This window comes from Rhipicephalus sanguineus, chromosome 1, assembly GCF_013339695.2.
Source record: "Rhipicephalus sanguineus isolate Rsan-2018 chromosome 1, BIME_Rsan_1.4, whole genome shotgun sequence".
NCBI lineage: Eukaryota > Metazoa > Arthropoda > Arachnida > Ixodida > Ixodidae > Rhipicephalus > Rhipicephalus sanguineus.
Window position 1 is genome coordinate 299012776 of NC_051176.1, and position 22320 is coordinate 299035095.

The 22320-nt window shown below is 44.5% G+C and overlaps 1 protein-coding gene across 6 annotated transcripts in view; it reads right to left on the bottom strand.

Annotated features, from left to right (window-relative positions):
* LOC119379344 (islet cell autoantigen 1) overlaps positions 1–22320 on the bottom strand; it is a 77599-nt gene that overhangs the window by 38270 nt on the left and 17009 nt on the right. For all 6 annotated transcript variants that reach the window (XM_037648631.2, XM_037648628.2, XM_037648635.2 and 3 more), the window contains 2 exons: positions 17514–17637; positions 8274–8472 (listed from right to left, as the gene is read on the bottom strand). In XM_037648631.2, the coding sequence (XP_037504559.1) occupies positions 8274–8472; positions 17514–17637 (323 nt within the window). The remainder of the gene's footprint in view (positions 1–8273; positions 8473–17513; positions 17638–22320) is intronic.

Sequence of the window (22320 nt, forward strand, 5' to 3'; positions counted from 1 at the left end):
TTAGACAGAAGAGACTGTTTTGACGCGCGTGACGTACTCACAACCACCGTGACTGACGAAAAGAAGAAAAAAAAATGCGGTCGCTTCGCTCTGTGGGCCGCCATGTTTGTTTTGCTATCCCGCACTGTTACAGCGGCGGCCGCCTGTTGGTCGACCTGTTGTCATCCCGCAGCAACAAGCTGCCGACGCATTCCCATAATTCCTGAAAAAGCCGTGTCGCCGCCATCCCAGTCGCTCGTCACGGCGTCACTCGACACCACGTTTTTTTGGCTGTGCTTTGTGATCGTCTGTTGAAGCACCGTTTCACCATGGGGCGGTATGCGAGCTTTACTGCCTCATTAAAGCTGAAGGCGCTTGATTACGCGCTAGAGCACGGAAACCGCGCTGCCAGCAGACATTTCGGCGTCGACGAAATCCGGATCCGATATTGGAAAAAACAGCGCGAGAAGCTCATGGCTACGAACAGCACGCGCCGGGCTTTCCGCAGACCCAAAACGGGCAAGTTCCCTGACATCAAAAAGGCAGTCCTCGAATACGTGAGGGACATGCGCAAAGACGGTTGTGCCGTGTCGTTAGACATGGTACGGACGCAGGCGCGCACAGTTTCCCGGAGGCTGGGAATAGCCACAAAGGACTTCCGCGCCAGTTCCGGCTGGACGACACGCTTCATGCGGCGGAATGGACTGTCGCTGAGGCGGCGGACGCCATTGTGCCAGCGACTTCCATCCGCGTACGAAGACAAAGTGATCGATTTTCACAGGTTCGTCACGAGGATACGCCAGAAGAACGGTTTCCTGCTGTCACAGATAGGCAACGCCGACCAAACGCCGTTGACGTTTGACATGCCTCGAAGCACTACTGTGAACGAGAAAGGTGCTCGAAGTGTGCTCGTGAAAACGTGTGGTGCGGAGAAGCAGCGGTGCACCGTGATGCTCGCAGTGACGGCAGACGGGCGGAAGCTGCCGCCGTACGTGATTCTGAAGCGGAAAACAATTCCGAAGGGAAACTTTCCCCGTGGCATCCACATCCGCGCTCAAGCAAAAGGGTGGATGACGGCAGACCTCATGGTCGATTGGATCAAGACGGTTTGGGGGCGAAGAGCAGGAGCGCTTCTGCTTCCTTCACTTCTTGTGCTGGACAGCTTTCGGGGCCATCTCGTTGACAGTGTCCGTATCGAGCTGAAGGAGCGGCGCACGGAAATCGCAGTGATCCCTGGGGGTCTAACTTCGCTGCTACAGCCTCTGGACGTGTCACTGAACAAACCGTTCAAGGACAACGTCCGGAGGCTGTACGCAGAGTGGATGGCGGCGGGCGACCACGATTTCACGCCAAGTGGCAAAATCAGGAGACCCTCCGTGGAAGTCCTCTGCTCATGGATTCTCGAAGCGTGGAGTACCATTTCCGACGAGGTGGTCGTCAAGAGCTTTAAGAAGACTGGCATTTCCAACGCGCTCGACGGGACAGAAGATGACCGTCTGTGGGACAGTGAAGACACTGCCGATTCCGACAGGGAATCGTGCGGCGACGACACTGACGCCAGTGACGCTTCGGACTCAGAATGAACGTTAGGGGGTCAGAGAGTTCAAAAATAAAAGGGCAGTGTTCCATGCATGTAGCTCCTGCGTAATGCGTGCATTTTATTACAAAGGTAAGCCTTACTCTACTTTTATTTTTGGTTATGTTCATGATAGCTATCGTAAGAATTCAGATTAGCGACTTCATTGCGTTTTCGGTGCTCAGAATATTGTTTCACGAAAAATTTACCCCGCGTAATGATCGCACCCCGAAGTTGGCGTCAATTTTTTTGAAAAAAAAAAAGTGCGATCATTATGCGAGTATATACGGTATTAAATTCCTTCGGCCCAAACAACGCGATTTTGAACGTTGCTATTGCCAAACTTATGCACTCTTCCCACAGCAATATTAAGAAGCTTTAGTTATAGCATCTTCGACTGGTCGTTTGAGAGCGCTCTGACTGTTTTTGAAACTGTTGAATTCAACAGCTTTAAACCTTTTCAATGAAAACAAGCAGGTACGCAAGTCATGTTTCTCCTTCCTGATTATGTTTTGACACGATAATGTTATAGCAATGGTTAGTTGCTATTTTACATACTTTGTTCAGCGCCTGCGGAGCACTCGAAAATGACCAGTCGAAGATGCTATTAGTCCACAAACTTGTCAGCCATAGCATTTTACCCGATTGCGGCCCCACAAACTTTAGCCGCCTGGACAGGTGGCGCCATCTGGTGGTGGAATGCTCAACCAGGCAAGCAAATAACTAAACAGGTGTGTTCTACTTCATCGAAGCGGAATTGCGATTTTAGTTGGCCTCCAAATGCGTCCTAATCGCAGCTGTCATTTTCCGACAGCAGCTTGTGCATGTAGCACGGTCAGTCACAGACATGGTACAGCTGTTGCGACAGGGTCACCTTTCCCCTGAGCATCTGCTCTTCGCCGCTTTCGCAGCTTTCACACTACGCCCTGGCGGGACTGGCATGCCTTGCACAATTTCCAGTTTTGCCGACTTATACGCCACGCGAAGACAGTACTACTCGCTTGGGTTTCAGTTGCAGTGTTGCGCTTTATTGCTTATTTAAAATTATTGTCCAATTTGCCAAGTATTTCTGCTATCAGACCCGTGACAGAAGCGTCTCAGGAACATAAAAGCACCATTACTTTGACATGGTCAAAAAATCGCCGGAGTTGTCCTTTAAAGCAGCTTAAACCAGGATTTCGTATGACTTCTTATTGTCAACCTAAGCAGCACATGGCTTTTATACACACCATCACGTAGCTTCTAGTTCATAGCAGCAGCCAACAACTAAACCACTGCCTTATCACCTTACCACTGTGGCTAACTAAAGCCATCTAATAGAGTTGCTTTCTTAAATCCACTTTCCAGGGTGCTGCTGTCACGCGCTCAGTTTGCACCCTTGTTCACATTTTGTCCCACGACTTTGAAATGTGGAAAAAATAACTAGGGAAGACGGAGCAAGCTAGAAACAACTGCTCATGATGCTTTTGAATGCGATGTACAATTTGGCATGCGAGGTTAGGCAATTAGGCAAGCTATTAGTAATCTTCGTAACTAAATTTCACTAATGAAGTAGTCAATGTTAACAGAAATATTCACCAGTCTGCACAAGGCTGTTCCTACGAAAACACCTTTCATCCCATCATCGTATCTTCTGGCCTCTTTTTTTATTTAGCTTGGCCTGACCTAGCTGGGGCATACTGTATAACCAAAAGAAATGAACACTGTTATTGACAACCTTGCATAATTAATTCTCGAATCAAATACAACTCAAACAGCATGGACTATTCCATTCCCCCCCCCCCCCCCCATATTAGAAATTTCAACTATTCAAGAGCCCCTACCTAGCGGCCTCTTATGTTAGAAAATATGTTGTGCGTGATCATACCTAAAGCTTATTTGGCATTTAAGGTGCCAAATAAGCTGGAACTTATTCAGTCAGAAGCAGCTAGGGGTATAGTATTACTATCTTGTGTATCTCGAGTGGATAGCAAAAAAAATAAAATAATGAAATTGTAACTCGTTCAGCATTCCCTCCTTCTAAGTAGACATGGAATACACACACACTCTCATTACAATGCAGAACTTTCATCTTTTACTTAAAACAGTAACTGCCACATTTTGTTAGCTGTCTAAATGTAAAGTTGATAAAAGTCCAGCAACATGGCTATAGTCATTCCAAAATAATCGCTCATGTATCTACCAACCATATTAATATGTTTAGGCACTTTCAGACACTTCAGCTATAACGCATGGTACATAGGTGCATAGTTACGTTTTAGAAAGGAGCTCCTCCTGACAACTTGATCAAGAAAGCACTTTATCCCACAAAAGCCCTGCCACATTTATGCAGACATTTTTTCCTGGTGTGCTTTACTTAATGTGCTGGTTCAGTAATGATGCATGCATAGAGAGTGGGTGAGCATGAGCATTACTATATACTTTCAACTGTTTATAAGCTGAAAGAGTCGGTGGACATTAATGAATGCTGTTATGAATTCTCCAAAAATGTATCCATAAAGACAACATGTTCGAACAGTACACCTAGGATGGGTGTTTAACAATTCATATTCAGAAGTACACAAGATAACAGAAGGCTCACTTATCCAACAGCCATTGTACTAAGGACCAGCATAAACCAGACATGATACCATGTGCACAAGGTACCACACAGCCTTGGAAATGCTGCTAGCAGACGTGTTTTTAGTTTTCTTCTCAAAAAGTGCACCTTACTTAGAGCCTTCTCACATGTTATTTATATGAGGTTCCCAGTTTAATTTCGTTGTGAGAGTGAATCCGAGATATGTGACTTCGTCGCACTTTTTGAGCGGGATGTTATTTACTGTGTACTGAAATTAAAGATCTTTTTCTTGTGCTTGAAGGAGACACTAGCAGTTTTAGCTGCACTCAGTTTCATCCTCCAATATAGTTGCACCAGTTTTGCACTGAAGCTCTGAAGCTAAGGAACTATTTATTTCACTTGATTCTGCTAGGTATTTATTGTTGTGTACACTACACAATCATCAGTGAATAATCGCATTGGTACAGGCATATAAACGCATGATTGAATATCATCGATGTAGATCAGGAATAGGAGGGGAGTAAGAACTGAACCTTGTGGTATGCCAGAAAAAAATGTTAATGTAATCAGACACACAATCATTCAGAGCTACACACTGCTTCCTGTTTTCAAGATAGTTCTTTATCCACAAAACTGCTCTTTTGTGTATTCCAATGGCAGTTAGTTTAGTAACAATGTCTAGATAAGGAACGACATCAAAGGCCTTCGAGAAATTTTTTAAAAATGGCATCGATATGGTTTCTATTATTTATTGCATCAGCTATATCATGGCTTATCTCAGCTAACTGAGTAATAGTAGACAAACCCGAACGGAAACCATGTTTCTGGTTGTACAGTAGGTTATTATTCTCTAAATGCAATATTAAGGCTTTATAAATAATATGTCCAAAGAACTTACTGCACGCACATGTTAATGAAACTGGTCAGTAGTTATTAACTTTGAGTTTAGGGCCAGATTTATGCACAGGTATTACTTTGGCCAGTTGTCAGTCGTCAGGTATTACCAAAGTTTCCAAGACTGCTTGTAAATTACATATAAGTATTTTGACATCCAAGCTGTGCTTTTCTGCAAAAATGCATTCGATATAAGGTCAGGACCACAGGGTTTTTTAACACGAAAGTGTTTTATGCAGGGGTCCACCAAGACTTTCATGACGTATTTTCGTCATGGAAATACGTCGGCAAAATGAACGCCATCAGATGGCAAAGAAAAAAGACTATAAGAAAAAAGTTCCGTTTGCAGGAGTCGAACCCATGACCTCTCGGCCCACGACGATGGCTAGCAGACGTTTAGCCCAGTGAGCTACTGCCAAACACATAACGGATGCTACATGAACGTGCCTTTTATCTTTCGCACTTTGCTCTCCCAGTGTTCTTGGATGGATGGACGGATGCTATGAGCGTCCCCTTTTTAACGGGGCGATGACATGTGTGCCATCAGGCTCAAAAAAAAAAAAAAAAAAAGCCGACCGTCCCATTCGGCGCGTTTCCACTAGAAGTGTAATAACGCTTTAACACACCGCGAGGTGGTGACATTAGGCCAAGCGTCGCTCATAGCATCCTTCTATATCAAAAAATAGCTCTCCGACATTTGCCTTGCTGTCGCACCGCGTTCCCCGCTCGCCCTGTGAAAATTATACGCCAGGCTAGAGAGAAGACACGACGCGTGTAGCGTTTCTCTTCGCGCTTCACGACGCTTTGAAGGAGTGCATATCGAATATCAGTGTTAATGATGTGCTTGTTGATGCCATCTTTGCACGGGATTCATCCTGCGGTGTCCACGTATATGTTAAGAACTTCAGTTACCGCAAGGGTTAAATCATGATCACGGGCTTTAGTCGTCGATACGGAGACGTGCCATTAGGCGTCAACGTGGGTGTTTCCACATCAAGCGGTGCTATGTATGCCAAACAACAATAGACACTGTACAAGCTCTCATATGCCAATGCACTATAAACAATCAACTACTTCTGTGACAACATGTTTCACTTTCATGTATACCGATTCCTATGACAGAGGGATCAGCCATCTTTTTTACATATAGTTTTTGCAAGAGGCAATAAATTCCTTCTTGACTGACGTCTATTTCAGGCATTGGATTGTCGTATTGATAATGTGGCAAGGGTCTGTTAAAGGCACTTCTGGTGAATACAGATTGAAAAAAAAAAAAAAACGCATTAATTTTATTTGCTATGACATTAGGCTGTACAATAGTTTCCTTTGAAACACTAATCTGCGATAAAGTGTGTCACTCCCTAAGAGGGTCAGTCATCGTATATCTATGTGCCATTCCTGCTAATTAACACTTTTGTGACCGCGCCTATTCCCATCGATAGTATGTTGTCGATGACTTCAAGTTCTAAATCTGGTGCTGTGTCAGCGCTTCTGGACAGCTAATGCCATTTAAAATGTAAAAGAGGCAGTATTTTATCAGTTTCGCTTTTGAGTTTCTTTTTTCCGCTGACGGGGGATTTTTAAAGCTCCTTCGCAGCCGGGGGTGTGAGCGCTTGTGGTTTCGGTTGTGGCGTCGACATCGTTTGCGGGTGCTCCACACAAACGACGAATTTTGACAGATTCCGATGAATCTGGGCGTCAATCTCTGGATGATGGTGGCAGCACAAACACGGAAGACGACTTCGATTCGTTAGACATCAGTATGGACGGCGATAGTGCGTCAAACCGCCCTGGAACATCAGCAGGTATCCCCCGGTAAGTTTCGCTCTCTCCTCGGGCCGTTTTATCACTGCCGCGCGTTGATGTAAACGTATCCGGTGCGTACTAAAGGTCACAGCTCTTATCTGCAAGGTGTCAACTTTGTTCGGGCGAGAGCATTTGGTGCTGGCTGTAGAAAGAGCGGTGTTATCTCCGAGAAGACGGTGTGGAGTGAACCTTCACCTAACGTTCCAGAGTGCAGCGCGGAGGATTCTACGTGTTGCTTTTCACCGCAGAAGTCTTCAGAGAGATATGCAACTACACAAATAAGAAGCATATATTCGAAAAGCCAACCCACAGTTAGCGAACCTTTGTTTCACCGCGTTGAAGAACTGCTTTGCCCGGTGGCATGAAAAGCACTTGTGCTTATATTTTTGTATGTATGTAAAATTAGGGATGGGCGAATATTCGGGCATTTCAAATATTTGAACGAATATTAAAGTACTCGAATTCACTTCGATACGAATTTATATTATTCGAAATTTCGAAGTATTCGAAATGAACGAATATATGTATGTTTGACCGCACATAACCCCCTGTAAAGGTGGTTTCACAGCAGCGTCGGGTTGCTGTGCCGTGAAACTACCCATCCAGGGAAAATCTGCACTGCCGTGAAGCCACACTTCAAGGTTAAGTGTAAATATTTTTTTTTAAGTTTAAAAGCGTATTATATGGGCTTATATGCGCTAAGAATAGTAATTTTTAAATTGTAACGTATTGCACCCCTTATAACTTGCACTCTACTGCTATTCAAATCTTGATAATATTCAAGCTTGCTTCCACTTCATTTCAAACCAAAAAAGTGACATTCACTCATACCTAGTTCCAATCCTTAAAAATATTGTGCAAGGGTCACGACAAAAATGCTCATTTTTCATAATAATATGTGGTACATGCTATTTGAACTATTCGATTAGAAATTATTCGACCAAATCACTATTCGCTTCGGATTTGCTTCGAACCTCAAATTCACTATTCGCCCATCCCTAATGTAAATAACTTTTCTTATATTTACATAGTTTATATTCGCAGTATTGTTCTATGAGGGCCTTGCCTTCAGAAGGTATATTTCAATATTTTAGTGTTTATCCTGTGCTGAGTAGCATTGATCTCCTTAAGAATTTATTTATTCTTGTTGCATTTTTTTTATAACTATTTGATAATATTTGACATAAATGTTGTTTGAAATTGATACTGTTCGAAATAATTCTTTCTCTATCATTTGAAACCCTACACTTTAGCATCAATAAATGTCTGTGGCAGGAAAAAAATATTTCCTGGACAACCCAAAAACAACCATTTTTCCTGCGGTCATGAAAGTGTTAACAGTTGACAGCAGCAGTGTGTTTTGTTTGTCCTCCTTTTTATGTGCCCGTCTTTTCAGTAGTAATAATTACTCAACAATTAGTCAAAGTAAAGCATGAGAATGCAGTATGTCAAACTCACTTTTCGGAACTTTTCCAACTGTTTGTACGTGTCAGGGTCCAGTTGTTGCGAGATGTCCTTCATCCAAAGCAGAGCCCCCCGGTAGTCTGTCCTGGACCGCTCCATCTTCTCAACAGTAGCCAGAGTGTCAGCAATAGCACGGAATTGATAGGTTTCCACTTCCTGATAGAGGCGCACCAGAGGCACACGTAGGGTCAGCCTGCACAAACAGTACAACCACTAGGACACCATACATAATTATGCAGAGGAACGAGCTAGAACGATACTACAAGGATGCATAATGCTAGGATCACTTCCAGAGTCACAAACTTGAAACAGCTGGAAAGCCTTATCATTGGTCCTTAGGGTCAATATAGCCCCAATGGACTGCCTATTTTGTACCTGTCTACCAGCATGTACTGTTGTAGCCAGGGAAGGGGGGGGGGGGGGTTCAACATCCCACCCCCCAAATATTTCAATTTTGCATGTGTGTATGTACACATGCATGCACAAACATGCAAAAAGGGTGGTTGAACCCCCCCTCCCAACGAAAAAGATTTCTGGCTATGCCACTGCTTCACATGTTGAACTTTGTGATGAGTTGATGTACACTAGCAACAATTACTGCATAAAAAACAAGAGGGAATTAATAAATAAAAGAACTCAGAAAACAATGCACCAGAAGTTATGAGACGCATTCAAAACAAATGCTTTCTGAAACGTTCACAATATAGACCTATTTTTCACCTCTATCATCTAGCTGCTTACATGCAAGGCCATGGGCACTTTCTTAACTAGTAGCCCTAAGTGAACCAACGTCTCATATCTTGACATCAGAAAACTTTATTTGATCCTTCGTAGTACTTCTGCCTCTTCAGACTTACCGAGATTTTGCTCAGAGTATGACTGATGATTGTGGCACCCCAAATATTATATAATAAAGCCTAACATTTCTGTACGGTGTCCTGTTAAAAACTGTTGCTTAAACTTGTTAATATACCATATTTATTTTAATATAAGGCATTCGCAATTATAAGGCAAAAGTACCAGTTGGGGGACATAAGAAGAACAAAATAAGTAGAATAGATGTACACAAATAAGATAACAAATCATTCAGACTCCATGAGGACTGCCTAACACTAAACATTTGTAAGTTAAAAAAAAAATGAAGCCACTAGTAGCAGCAGGGTCTTTCAATACTTTTCTTCCAGTCATGAAACTCCCACCGAAGTTTCATATAAGGCAAAAGCGGATGCCAGGGGTGCCGCCGTGAGTAGAAGGTGGCCAATCTGCCATGTTTGGAAGGGCAGTCACCCGTTCATGTGGGTGTTTCCCATTAAAAAAATATTTCGCTCCCATTTTTTCCCCTGCGCTCGCTAAGTGAACATAGCAATGATAAGCATGGACCAAATAATATACTATGCGAGTTGTTTAAAAGCTTTAGTCATGAATTGTTAGCAATGGTTCGTCCAAGGCTTCCTGTCAAGTGTTGCAATTTCACTTGTGCTCGTACCTACACCTACGCTTCTTGATCCCAGCCTACTATTTAAAGTTGGGCTTCAATTATGCATTACACAACAAGTAAGTATAGCTGACCCACAAATTAACGTCGCTTGCGCAAGAAGTTATGGTGGGCCCTATTGTGTGTTGGCGGTCTGCATAGCTCGTTCTTCTGTTAATTGCCCAGTTATTCTGGGGCATCACAAAGCTGCCAATGAGAATTTTGCCTGCAGAACAAGCAAATCTGAAAATTAAGCCATCTTGGCACTTAGTGCAAAAGCAGTTGTGAAATGAGCAGGCTAGATCTAAGTAGTATTTATGGTTCCCAATCGAGAGTTCTTGCATTTACACATACAAATTTTACAGCATAACCCTGGCCACTGCAGCTCTGCTTCGATGACGGCGAAATGCAAAGAACACCCATGTGCTTAGATTTAGGGGCACGTTAACTAACCCCAGGTGGTCCAAATTAACCTGCACTCCCCCACTATGGCATGCCTCGGAATCCTATTGTGGTTTTGGCATACAAAACCCCAGCAATTATTATTATTATTAATTCAATTCAAACAAAAATCCAGCAGTACCTTGTCTCAGGATGGTTATCTTCTACATGTCACGTAGTTCGACGTCGGCTGCTAAAAAGCATAAGGCCTTTTCATCAACACACTTGTGTACGCAGTGGCAGCCTCACACACAAGTGTTAGGCATTACTGCTATGGCAATCTAGAGTGGAAGCTTGGGCGTGTTGATAATCCATTACCAAACAAACAAAGTGCAAAATAAACGAGGACAAGAAAGACCGATGTAGAAAGACCAGCGCTGTGTGTAGATCAGTCTTTCCGGTTCCCCTTTATTTCTCGCTGTATTTGTTTTGCTATGGCAAATTAAAAATGTCGATGTCACCACATGGAGAGACACTTTAAGGACAAACAAATGCAAGCACGCACAGCAAGAAGCTGCTTCTATAGCATCTAGAACTCTCATAGCGACGTCTTCTAGCTACGCAACGCCATGACGTGGCAGCTGCACTTTCCACAGACAATGCCATACCACCGGATCGGAAAATCAGTTACCATGCCTTGAATGTGATAGAGGAGCAGGTCACCGTTCCGCCTCTCTCCAGCGTGATCGTTTCTGTTGGCACTGAAGAACCCACAGACTTGGAAGGTGTCATCAAGGGTGACCAACAGCTGCTCCTGAACAGTCAGATTTATGTCGCAAGAGGCATAGCGAGCTGTCATGGGAAGCGAAGGTAAAAAACTTCAGCCACGAATACAGGCACCTCAACATTGGTACAACGGTCGCCTACATGGATGGTTTAGTGGACGCCAGCAAACCTTTCGCCCTCTTCGATGCTACCAAACCTGATTCAATGAACGAGGGCCCCAACCAGCCTTCGACATCAATCCCAGCTTTCCAAAGCATAAACAAGCACAGCTCAAAACCCTGCTCCTGCAATACAAGGACTGCTTTTCCTCGTCGTCAAGAATTCGACAGATCCCAGTTGCAAAACATCGCATCATAACAGAATAAAGTGCCCGACCAATCCGTCAGAGCCCGCACAGTTTCGACGCGAGAATGCGAGGCCGTAAAGAAACAAGTAGACAAAATGCTACACGATGACATCATCCAGCCATCCAAGAATCCGTGGGCGTCTCCTGAGGCGTTAGTGAAGAAGGATGGAACATTACGCTTCTGCGTGGATTATTGTCGCCTGAACAAAATCACTAAGAAGGATGTGTATCCTCTCCCACGGATAGACGACACCTTGGATCGACTCCACAACGCAAAGTACTTTTTGTCAATGGATCGGAAGACCAGCTACTGGCAAATCAAAGTCAATGAGAGAGATCATGAGAAGACTGCCTTACAACACCAGATGGCCTCTTCGAGTTCAAGGTCATGCCCTGTGGTCTTTGCTCGGCACCTGCGACTTTCCAATGCGTTATGGATACAGTACTGGCAGGCTTGAAGTGGCAAACTAGCCTCGCGTAGTTTGACGTTGTCGTCGTGTTTGCCTCAAACATCGACGAAGACCTCCAGCGCCTTGAAGTTGTACCTCAAGCAATCAAGACCTCCAGACTCACCTTGAAGACAGGAAAGTGCCACTTTGCGTAGGTGGAGGTCTTGTTTTTGGGTCAAGTCATTAGCAAGCCTGCAGTGCACCCCGACCCGCAGAAAACAGCTGCCATTGCTGCCTTCCCGCCACCCAGTGACAAGAAGGCCATATGCCAATTTCTCGGCTTGTGTGCCTATTACAGACGCTTCGTCAAGGAATTTTCACGGATAGCCGAGCCAATAACACACCTCACGAAGACCGACGTGGAATTCAAGTGGGAAACGGTGCAAATCGAAGCATTTCAATAGGCTTGTGCAAATAGTAAATTTTAGGTTCGAAGCGAATTCGAAGCGAATAGTGATTTGGTTGAATAATTTCAAATCAAATTCGAATAGTATATATCACATATTATAAATAAAAATGAGCATACTTGTTATGACCCAACTAACCTGCCCATTTTCTTTTTTTATTGAAACAAGGCATGTGCAAATTCATTCTTTATGGTTCAAAGAAAGTGGAAGCCACTTTGAATAGTAGCAGGATTTGACTTTCTGTAGAATACAAGTGATAACCTGTAAAATATGTTATGTTTTAAAATTGACTATACTTAGAGCATATAAGCCAGTATTACAAAGTTTTAAACTTAAAAAAATGATGAATCGATGTGAGGGTAATATGTTCATTTAACCTTGAGGTGGGGCTTCGCGGCAGTGCAGATTTTCCCTGAAAAGGTGTATTCATGGTACAGCACGCCTTCACTGCAGTGAAACCACCTTTAAAGGGGGGTTACATGTGGACTAACAATATCCACCTATTCGTTCATTTCGAATAATTCGAAATTTCCAATAATTTAAACCCGAATCGAAGTGAATTTGAATACTGTAATATTTCAAGAACTGTCTACATTTCAAGAACTGTAAGAACGCCCCCAGATGCCTCTGATACTTGCGCATTTCGACGAATACGCTGATACAGAAATTGGCACTGACGCAAGCAGCATAGGACTTGGCGCTGCCCTTGTGCAGAGGACCAGTGTTGTACGGAACGGTGTTCCAAGGAACGACGTTCCAGGAACTAGTTCCTTTTTGGAGGAACGGAGGAACGCCACCGTTCCATTGAGGATCGGTGGAACTGTAACGGTAACTCGTTACGTTTACGTAGGAACGGCATAAGGAACGGCGTTCCTTGTGTAAACGCTCCTCGGCATTGAACAGGCGCCCGCACACAACGCATCATGCAAAACAGGGTGGATGGGCGACCGCATGAGGTGCAAGAATCTACCGCTCGCCAGTCAATTGACTATGCTGTTGGTTTTCACATTAAGGCGCCCGCCAGGGGAGCAGGGAAGCCACTATTTGTGTACAACACGGCAGTACCATCAAGCACTTGATGGAACGGCTCTTCAACACTGCCAACCAAGTGCTGACGAGAAAACAGGTTTGTCAGTCGGATACCAAAATCGAGATGCGACTCTTGCTGAGTGCGAACGAGGGACTTTACTAGGTTGCGAATATGTATCCTGGACATTATTTTCTACTCACACTGCGATATCCAATCAGCACTCCTTAAAATCCTATGTATTTTTCTTTTCAATGTGGTTTCCTGTGCAAGAAACTTAATATATTTATATTGGTGCATGTGTGGGAATTTTTATTTGAATATCTGAAGCGCAGTATTCTGACAGCGCATTTGAGGACTGACGTGGAAATGGCCCCATGTGCTGGACTTGTAATAGACAAGCACGAAAGTTGCAGATAGACATGTCTGTAACATGGCGGGTGGTCTCCAAAAAAATTCGTCTTTCATTTTATCTACATATAAATACTCATTTTATCTACATATAACGTACTGCCGGCGGTGTCAAATTCGTAAAATATATGTAGCTCAATGTTAGCTTTAAATTGCTCACTTTATGTCGCTTCAGGGTTATCCGGCACTATATGTTTATTAAATATTAAAATGTAACGTTAATGTAACGACACGTTCCAATTTTCGAAATGTAACTGCAACGAGTTCCTTTCGCATTGAAGGAACTTGTAACGGGAACTCGTTCCAAGATTGGGAAGGAACGAGGAACGAGCTTTCGTTCCTGTTTTAGAGGAACGTGTACAACACTGCAAAGGACTGACAAACTGGAAAGGGTTATCAGTTGTGCTAGCCGGTCACTATCCAAGGCGCAAGACAACTATTCCACAACAGAAAAGAGCGCCTTGCCATCACCTGGGCTACATTCAAGTTTTGCCCCTACCTCTATAGCAGGCCTTTCAAAGTTGTGAGCGACCCCCATACCTTGTATTGGCTAACTAACTTGAAGGACCCTTCAGGCCGCCTCACACGACAGAGTCTGAGACTTCAAGAATTCAACATTACCATTGTTTACAAGTCCAGATGAGAGCACTCCCACGCCGACTACCTGTGATGTGCCCCCTCGACCTGCCGCTGCAGGACGACCGGGACGATGACTGCTTTTTGGGAATCATAAGTGCCGATGACTTCGCTGAACGACAGTGAACCGACCCTGAGCTTAGGTGTCTTGTGGAATATCTCGAGGGAGAGACCGACGTTCTTCCAAAGGTATTCAAGCGAGGACTGGCATCGTTTTTCGTGCAAAACTGCCTTTTCCTAAAGAACTCCTCATTACTTTGAGCCAAGTACCTCCTCGTAGTACTTTCAGCATTACATGCAGATGTTCTGGAAGCTTTGTATGACGACCCGATGGCTGGACGCCTTGGATTTTCCCGCACACTCACGAGGATACAAGAAAACTACTACTGGCCTCGCATCACTGCCAACGTCACGTCGCCCATTATGTAAGGACTTGTCAAGACTGTCAGTGACGGAAGACACCGCCGACTAGAACAGCCAGACTTCTGCAGCCCATCAAACCACCTCACTGACCGTTCCAGCAAATCAGGAAGGACTTACTGGGGCTGTTCCCAATGTCGACTTCCGGAAAAAAAAATGGATCATCATAGCTACCGACTACCCCACCCTTTACGCCGTAACAAGGGCCCAAAGGCAGTGCGGCCGAGGTAGCCGAGTTCTTCGTTGAGTACATCGTCCTGCGTCATGGTGCCCCAGAGGTCCTCATCACTGACAGAGGTATGCCCTTTACTGCGGACCTAACTCAGGCGACCTTGAGATACAGCCAGACAAGCCACTGCCGATCTACCGCCTACCACCCACAGACCGGTGACTTCACTGAGCGTCTAAATAAGAACATCGCTTACATGCTGGCAATGTTCATCAACGTCGAACACAGGACCTGAGATGGCATCCTTCCGTACATAACCTTCGCTTATAACACAGCAGTGCAAGAAACAACGCACATGACACCGTTCAAGCTAGTTTATGGAAGGAGCCCTCGACGACGCTTGACGCCATGCTGTTGACCGTCAGTGACCAGGACAACCTGGACGTTGCATGCCAAAGAAGTCCGACAGCTCGCCCGCCTACGCATCAAGAATCAGCAGAAGACCGACAGCCGACCAACATACGCTGTTACAATCTTCGGCGACGCTCCGTGGAATGCCGGACTGGCGACCGTGTCTGGGTCTGGACACTGATATGCAGGATGTGAACTCAGCGAAAAACTTCTTCAGTGATACTACAACCCATACAAGGTGCTTTGACGTCTCAGCGCTCTGGACTACAAGGTCATCCAGGACGGCATTACAAACTCTCAGCGGCACCACACTCAACCTGAAGTCATCCACGTCGCGCGCCTTAAACCGTTTTAAACGCGTTAGCGAACCTGAGGAGTCTACTTTTTGCTTTCTTTAATATTGTTCTTTCTTTGTGTATGGATATTTTTTCCCCTTCCACATTCTGTTTTAAGCATGGGGACAACGCTTTTTCAGATGGGGGCAATGCCATGCGCACTTCTTTTTGTATATTTATGTAACCGGTCCATTACACGTATAACCACTGCCTTGCACAAACTGCACCCGAATGCCTGGGAATATGCCAAGCTATTTTTGACATCCCAATTTGGGTGGTTGCAGGCAGCAGATTTTTGGTTAAAGTAGGATTTGTCAGTCTGGTAACATGCAGTTTTACAGCTGTTATGAGATCACAATAACAGACGATTTTTGTGGCATAGTTGTATGCCGCCGCCGCCACCTCCGGTGTGAGTAAGCAATCCAATAAGCAACGCAATTCATTATTGGGGGAACTGTGGCATCTAAGCCAATGGCATTGTTATATTTTTACATCTATTTATTATCACATTGATATGTAATAAACAATATAACATACTCACAAAAGAAACTGAAAATCACGTGCTATGAATACACTATGTCTTTTTTTATGCAGCAAATTCAGTTGGTTTGTAATGTCCCTACAGCAAAACAGTGTAATGGCGGGACTAAACTTCAAAAATTTTTTTCTCAACTAAAACAAAAACTACTTTGATTAAACTTTCTCTGGACAAAGTCGTTATGATTCTCATTCGTATGCGCTTTTCTGCTTCTTGAACCACCTTAAGGTGCTACAGACGTCTCAACATAGGCCAATGTAGCGTTTTTGCCAAGTTCAGAATTTAATTTTAGAGCCTATGCGCCGTACACAGGTAAAAAAAAAAATTCAGGAGATAGTACGTTTTATGAAGAGTTTTAGAAAATTAACTTCTGCATTTGATCGATAATTATCTTTTGTAAAAGAATTCCCGAAAACACGACATTTGCTCAACATTACCTACACGCTAACGAGTAAAAAATATAAAGCTACTACAAGGAACTGTCCTACAATGAAATCACGATGCTCAAAAAGTGCAATAAAGCAAGTATTGAATGAATGCCTGGAACGGTTGATATATAGCGAATTTTTTTTGGTACCTGGTTTACCAACATTTCGTGAAGTTCAAATGGCACTTACGTGCCCAAAAAATTTTTGCCCCAAAATCATTTTGGGAAAATAGTGTATTACTAATGTCTCTATGTGTGTAATTTTCTCAGATTTTTTTAGAGAAATTGATTTTTGTCGAGCACCCCGATTGGAACAGTTGACGTGGAATGACCCACTTATAAAATACAAGCGCTAAGACGACAGGGACAAGAAAGGGCACAACACGAGCGCTTACAACTGAAGGCTTTATTGCTTCAAAAAAAAATATATACCGAAACCTTATCCTCTCCTATTACCCGCGCATGTGCATTGTAGGTCAAAGCAAAACATTGAAGATATGTGGCATGTGCACATGGCATGTGGTCAATAAACATAAAACACAACTTTCTAGCACATTCCGCAACTGTTTTTCACCAGCTCTCAAGGCCGCCTTTCCATTGCTCAACGTTATCTTGATGATGATTAAAGGCATTCCCTTTGTATTGGTGTGATGGTAAATACCGCTTTGCATGTCAAAGTTTACTATTTGCTGGAATTTGAACTGCCACCCAAAAACAACGGAAACAGGGTAGCGACGGTGTCATAGTGAAGCAGTAATTAAAACCCACAAGCACTGGAGATGCGGCACAGGTGACATCGTGTTAAAGAAAAAATGCGCATTCTGTGTTTTTTTTTTATGTCCTTGCACAGTTTTGGGGATAACACGAGTCATTCAGTGTTTCTTAAAACTGATAAAGAAAATAAAAGAAAACAATGGCATTGACAAGGACAAAAAACATTTAGGCCACAATCTATAAGTTATTCTCTTGAATCTTCCACAGCTAAAGCATGCCTGAACTGGTAGGCCCAGTTCATACCTTTGCTGCGCAGAGTAGCTCATTGTCTTTCCTGTTGCACCCATCATTTTGCCAGCTCGGGTCTTGTCCTGTTTTCCACATTCTTTCAGGAAACGTCCCAATGCATTCTCTTCTTGGCTGAGTGCTAATAGAAAAACAGGATTTCATAAACACTTGGGAAAAAAACTCTGCACAACAGTAAATATTATCATCAAGAAAAGCAAGTTTATGAGAACAGTTTTCATGACCTAGCACAGTATGATGGCACATTATTAATGCAATAGCGTTAAAGAGCTCATTTTGCGAAAATTCTAGCGTCTGTGTTGGCGGCGTTGGTTGTGAGCAAAAATTAACATTGTCCGTGAGCGGAAAAAAAAATCTTATGGTAAAATCCCAAGCAAGCGCCCCTACCCGAGCAAGCGCCCCCTTACTCTTTGGGAGATTTGAAATACGCACCAATGACTGAGCAAGCATCCCCCTCCCCTTCCCTCCAGCCAATTTTTTTGCAACCTGTTCTCCGCTACAGAATCCTGCAGCAACGATAGGAACCCAAGTCTTTAGATATGTGCACGATTGCTTAGTATTTTTACAGTGTGGTGCCTTGAGGCTGTATTCTGAGTTGTCACAAATTGTCAGAACATTTGAAGAACGTCTCTGCCCCTTGTAATAACACATGAAATTTCACACGAAGAATCCCTCCAGTTCAGTACAAACAGTGCATACATGCGTATTTAATAAAACATTTGATTAGAAGCACAGGTGTGCATTCTTCTTAGAGGCTCTTCCGCTGCCATCTTGAATGTCGGTCCGTGACCAAGCAAGGGCCCTCGTACAAATCTTGTCCTATTATCTTTTACCATAGGGGGAGCGCTTGCTTGGGATTTTGCAGTATACAGGCATCAATTAGTGCGACGAATCACATTAAAAAATTTTAGATATTCCGTGGCAAAACCACTGAACAGCACCAGGCGTCACACCATGTGAATAGCGCAACGAGTAGGTGGTTCAAAGGCCCATCGATTACGAAGTGCCCGGGCATAATTGATTATCATCGTCAACCACAGCATCAACAAAGTGTACAGCTTCATTGGTGCGCGAAGTGGGTACTTCCCTAATTCCCAAAATGATGACATATGGCATAGTGGGCACTTCGCAACTGCACTTGCAGCAGGGATTCTAGGACACTTTCAAATGGCCAATGTTAGGCGCCCAGATGTTCATTTCAGCACGGTCAAAGGTGTCCACCGAGAAGCGAATAAAAAGACAATGCGAACAAGGCTTGATTAAGCTATTGCATTCCACTCTTGAAGGCGAAGCCCAAGCATCCTCCAAGTTTTTATTGTTACACGCTGCAGCAGCGAATGTCAGGATTCAGCTGTAACATACACTTTGTAACAAAAGAAAACGCTTTACGTAAAGAACGTGCATACAGCACTCAAACATGCCCAAGAAGACCCTCGCGTACACTTGTGAGGAATGTACGTGCTGACTATAGAAATGAACACAACTAATACAATACATAGAAATTGAATAACACGCGTGATACTGTGCTCATTTAGGATATGAAAAACCCTTGAACAGGGAATGTCGCTGAAGCCAATATTTCGACAAGTCAGCAGGAGGAGGATACAACGTTTATTAATGAGAAAAAGAAAGAAAAAAATAATAAATTTTAAAAAATAGGAGGGGGAAATTTCAAGGGTGGGTTCCCCATTCCAGGACACCAGTGGTCGCCGCTGCTCGCCTGCCTTGATTCAAGAGACCCCTTTAGGTCTTCAGGTCAGTTCGGTTGAGGACGGCCTCCCAAGGTTCCCCCAGCATCGTGAGTATCAGAGGCGACTATGCCTCCATAGGTTTGTTCCGACATTCCCATGTGACATGTTGCAGCGTTGGTCTCGACTTGCACCACAGACATTGGTTTGGATATACATTGGGGTTTTTATGATGAAGCCTTTCCAAGTGTGGATAGCTGTTAACCTGAATTTGTCTAAGGCTGCAAGCTTGGTCTAGTTTAAGTGATTTGTGCAGTGGGGCATACCGCTGTCTTGACTTACGCTGATGCTCCAGTATATCGCGAGCAGTGTGAGGCTTACTGCCGTATTTCTTCGCTCGGTTGGTCAAATCACGAGCTAAAGTGCGCGCCAGCTCATTACCCGAGATACCCTCGTGGCCTGGGCACCAGATTATGGCATGGTCCTGTGTCAGCTTGTCGCCGAGTATTCTCGAGGCAACATTCAGTAGTCCTCCACATAAAAACATTCTACAAGCCTCCTGTGAACCAGACAGGACTAGCACGGAGGTGTTCTCCGCCTCTTTAGTTCTAATGGCTAGCACAATAGCCGCTGCTTCCGCCGTTGCGGTACAAGTCATGTTAACCGACGCTGCGACAGTTGCAACGGTATGTGGCAGTGGTTGAACTGCTACTAAGTCAGCAACTGTCTTCCTTAGCAGCATGCTTATGCTGCTAAGGAGAAAAGGAGAATGAAAACAAAAAGGAAAGGGCAGCAGGTGCCCAGGATGCATACCCACCATATGCACCTTGGGTACCTTCTGCTCCTTTTTCCTTTTTAACATGAAAGTGTTTTATGCCGGGGTCCACCAAGTACTTCCGTTATGGATATGACAATAAAATCAACGCTAACAGGTGAGAAATAAAAAACTAAGAAAAAGCTCTGCTGCTGGGAATCGAACCCACGACCTTGCGGCCACAACGATAAGCGCCCGACACTGAACCGACAAGCTACCTTGGCAGATACTGGACACTTCACGAACGCGCCTTATATCTTTCACACATTCTCTCTCACACGGTGCTCTCTGTTGGCGGTGTAGGTAGGTGGGGCGGAGCGGGGCGGTGCCGCCACCTGTGAGAGGTGAAAAGAAGTAATGCGTCACGATCGACACTTACTAGCGCTTACTCCAAGATTACGCGCGATATCGGAGGTCATGGTTAAAGTGTCTCGATACCAGCGAGGGACACTGGCCGTGCTGGCGTCGCCGAGGCACCCTAGATGCAGTTAGGTTCTTTGCCTTTTGCTTCGTGTTAGTGTCCGCCGGCTCATCAGAGTAGTGCAGCTTTCACATGCACCAACGGGATTTCTCCACCGCCGACCGCTTCGATTGCAAGAGCACCAACTAACAAAACTACTGCAATACGCGTTGCAGAAAGGACACGATTTAGACGAGCGAATGTCGTGCCTTGGTGGAGCGAGACAGAGGCCAGCAGGACGCACACGTTTGTGGCTCAAGCTACGAATCTCTGCCTCCCGTGTCGCTGAACCGCAGTGCGGTAGTGCGTGTGTGAGCAAGGCGTCGGTTACCCATTACTAGAAAACGCACACCGTGCTGTTTCTCTCTTTAATTGACGACTTTTTGAAGAAGTGCATATCGGGTACCATTGTTGATTATGAGCTTGTTGATGTCATCTTTACGCGGGATTCACAATTTGCTGTGTCCAAATATATGTTCACAACTTCAGCTACCACAACGGTTTAATCGTGATCATGGGCGTTAGTTGTCGCGATGGAGACATGCCACTAGGCGTCAACATGGGTGCATCCACGTCAAACGGTGTTATAGCTTCCAAACACGAATATGTTGTACAGGTTCTCATATATCACTACACAATAAGCACTACTTCTGTGAAGACACGTTTTACTTTCGTGTTATACCAATTCCTATGATGGAGGGATCAGCCATGTTTTTTACAGCGAAAGCTGTTATGAGATCATTTCAGTGGCCGTTTTTGGCGCCGTAGTTGTCCGCTGCCGCCGCCGCCGGTGTCCGTAACCACTATCGCTCGAAATAAGAAAAAAAAACGAAATAAGAAAAAAATTCCAGGATGGAACGAGGTTCGAACCTGGGCCCTCTGCGTGGGAGCCCAGTATTCAACCTCTGAGCCATGCCGGTGCTTGAAACTGCTTTGCAGAAAGACCCTATACAAGCTTCATGTCGGGAAGGAACCACATTAACATATGCAATATAGCGTGGTAGAAGAGTAAAAGAAGCACCAAGTGTCGCACAACGCGAATCCTGTAACCAGGCGTCACACAATGCGAATTGCGCAATGAGTAAGTTGTTGAATGCTTCCAACCCATTACAAAGGGTTCCGCCATAAATCTTCATCGTCATCAGGCACAGCATCAACAAAGTGCGCATGATGCCTTACATGTGTTTAGCAGGTACCATGGCTCTCCGTAGAATGATGAAAAATGGCATAGTGCCTGCTTCCCTACTTCTCAAAAATTACAATGATTTATAGCGTAGTGGGTTCCTCGCAAGTGCACTTGTATTGGTTGCCAAGGAAGCCCATAAGTACATGATCCATTTCCTCGGGGTCTCAGTAAAGTTCTTCGCCCCCCCCCCCCTCTCTCCCACATCAACATATGTTATATAGCATGGCGGGAGAGGGAAATAGCGACCGGGCGTCACCCAATGTAAATTACATAACTGGTGGGCTGTTTAAAGCTTCCAAACCCATTACAAAGGGCTGAGCCATAATTCTTCATCGTCATCAGTCGTCGCTTCAACAAAGTGCACATAATGCCTTACAGACATGTAGCTAGTGCCTGGCTTCTCCGCAGAATGTAGTAGGTGCTTCCCAACTTCACAAAAATAGTGATTTATGGCGCAGTGGGTACCTTGCTAGTGTACTTGTATTAGTAGCCCCAAGAGAGCTTACAATGGGCTCTAGAAACGCCGCTCTTCCAGCTTTCGCTGTGACTGTGCTGCGGTTTCAGCGCAGGCCTGGCATTTTTCGTTTTTCCTCCCTTACTATAAAACCAGGGCTGGGCAAAGATACTTTGAAACTGTATCGCGATACGATACAAGA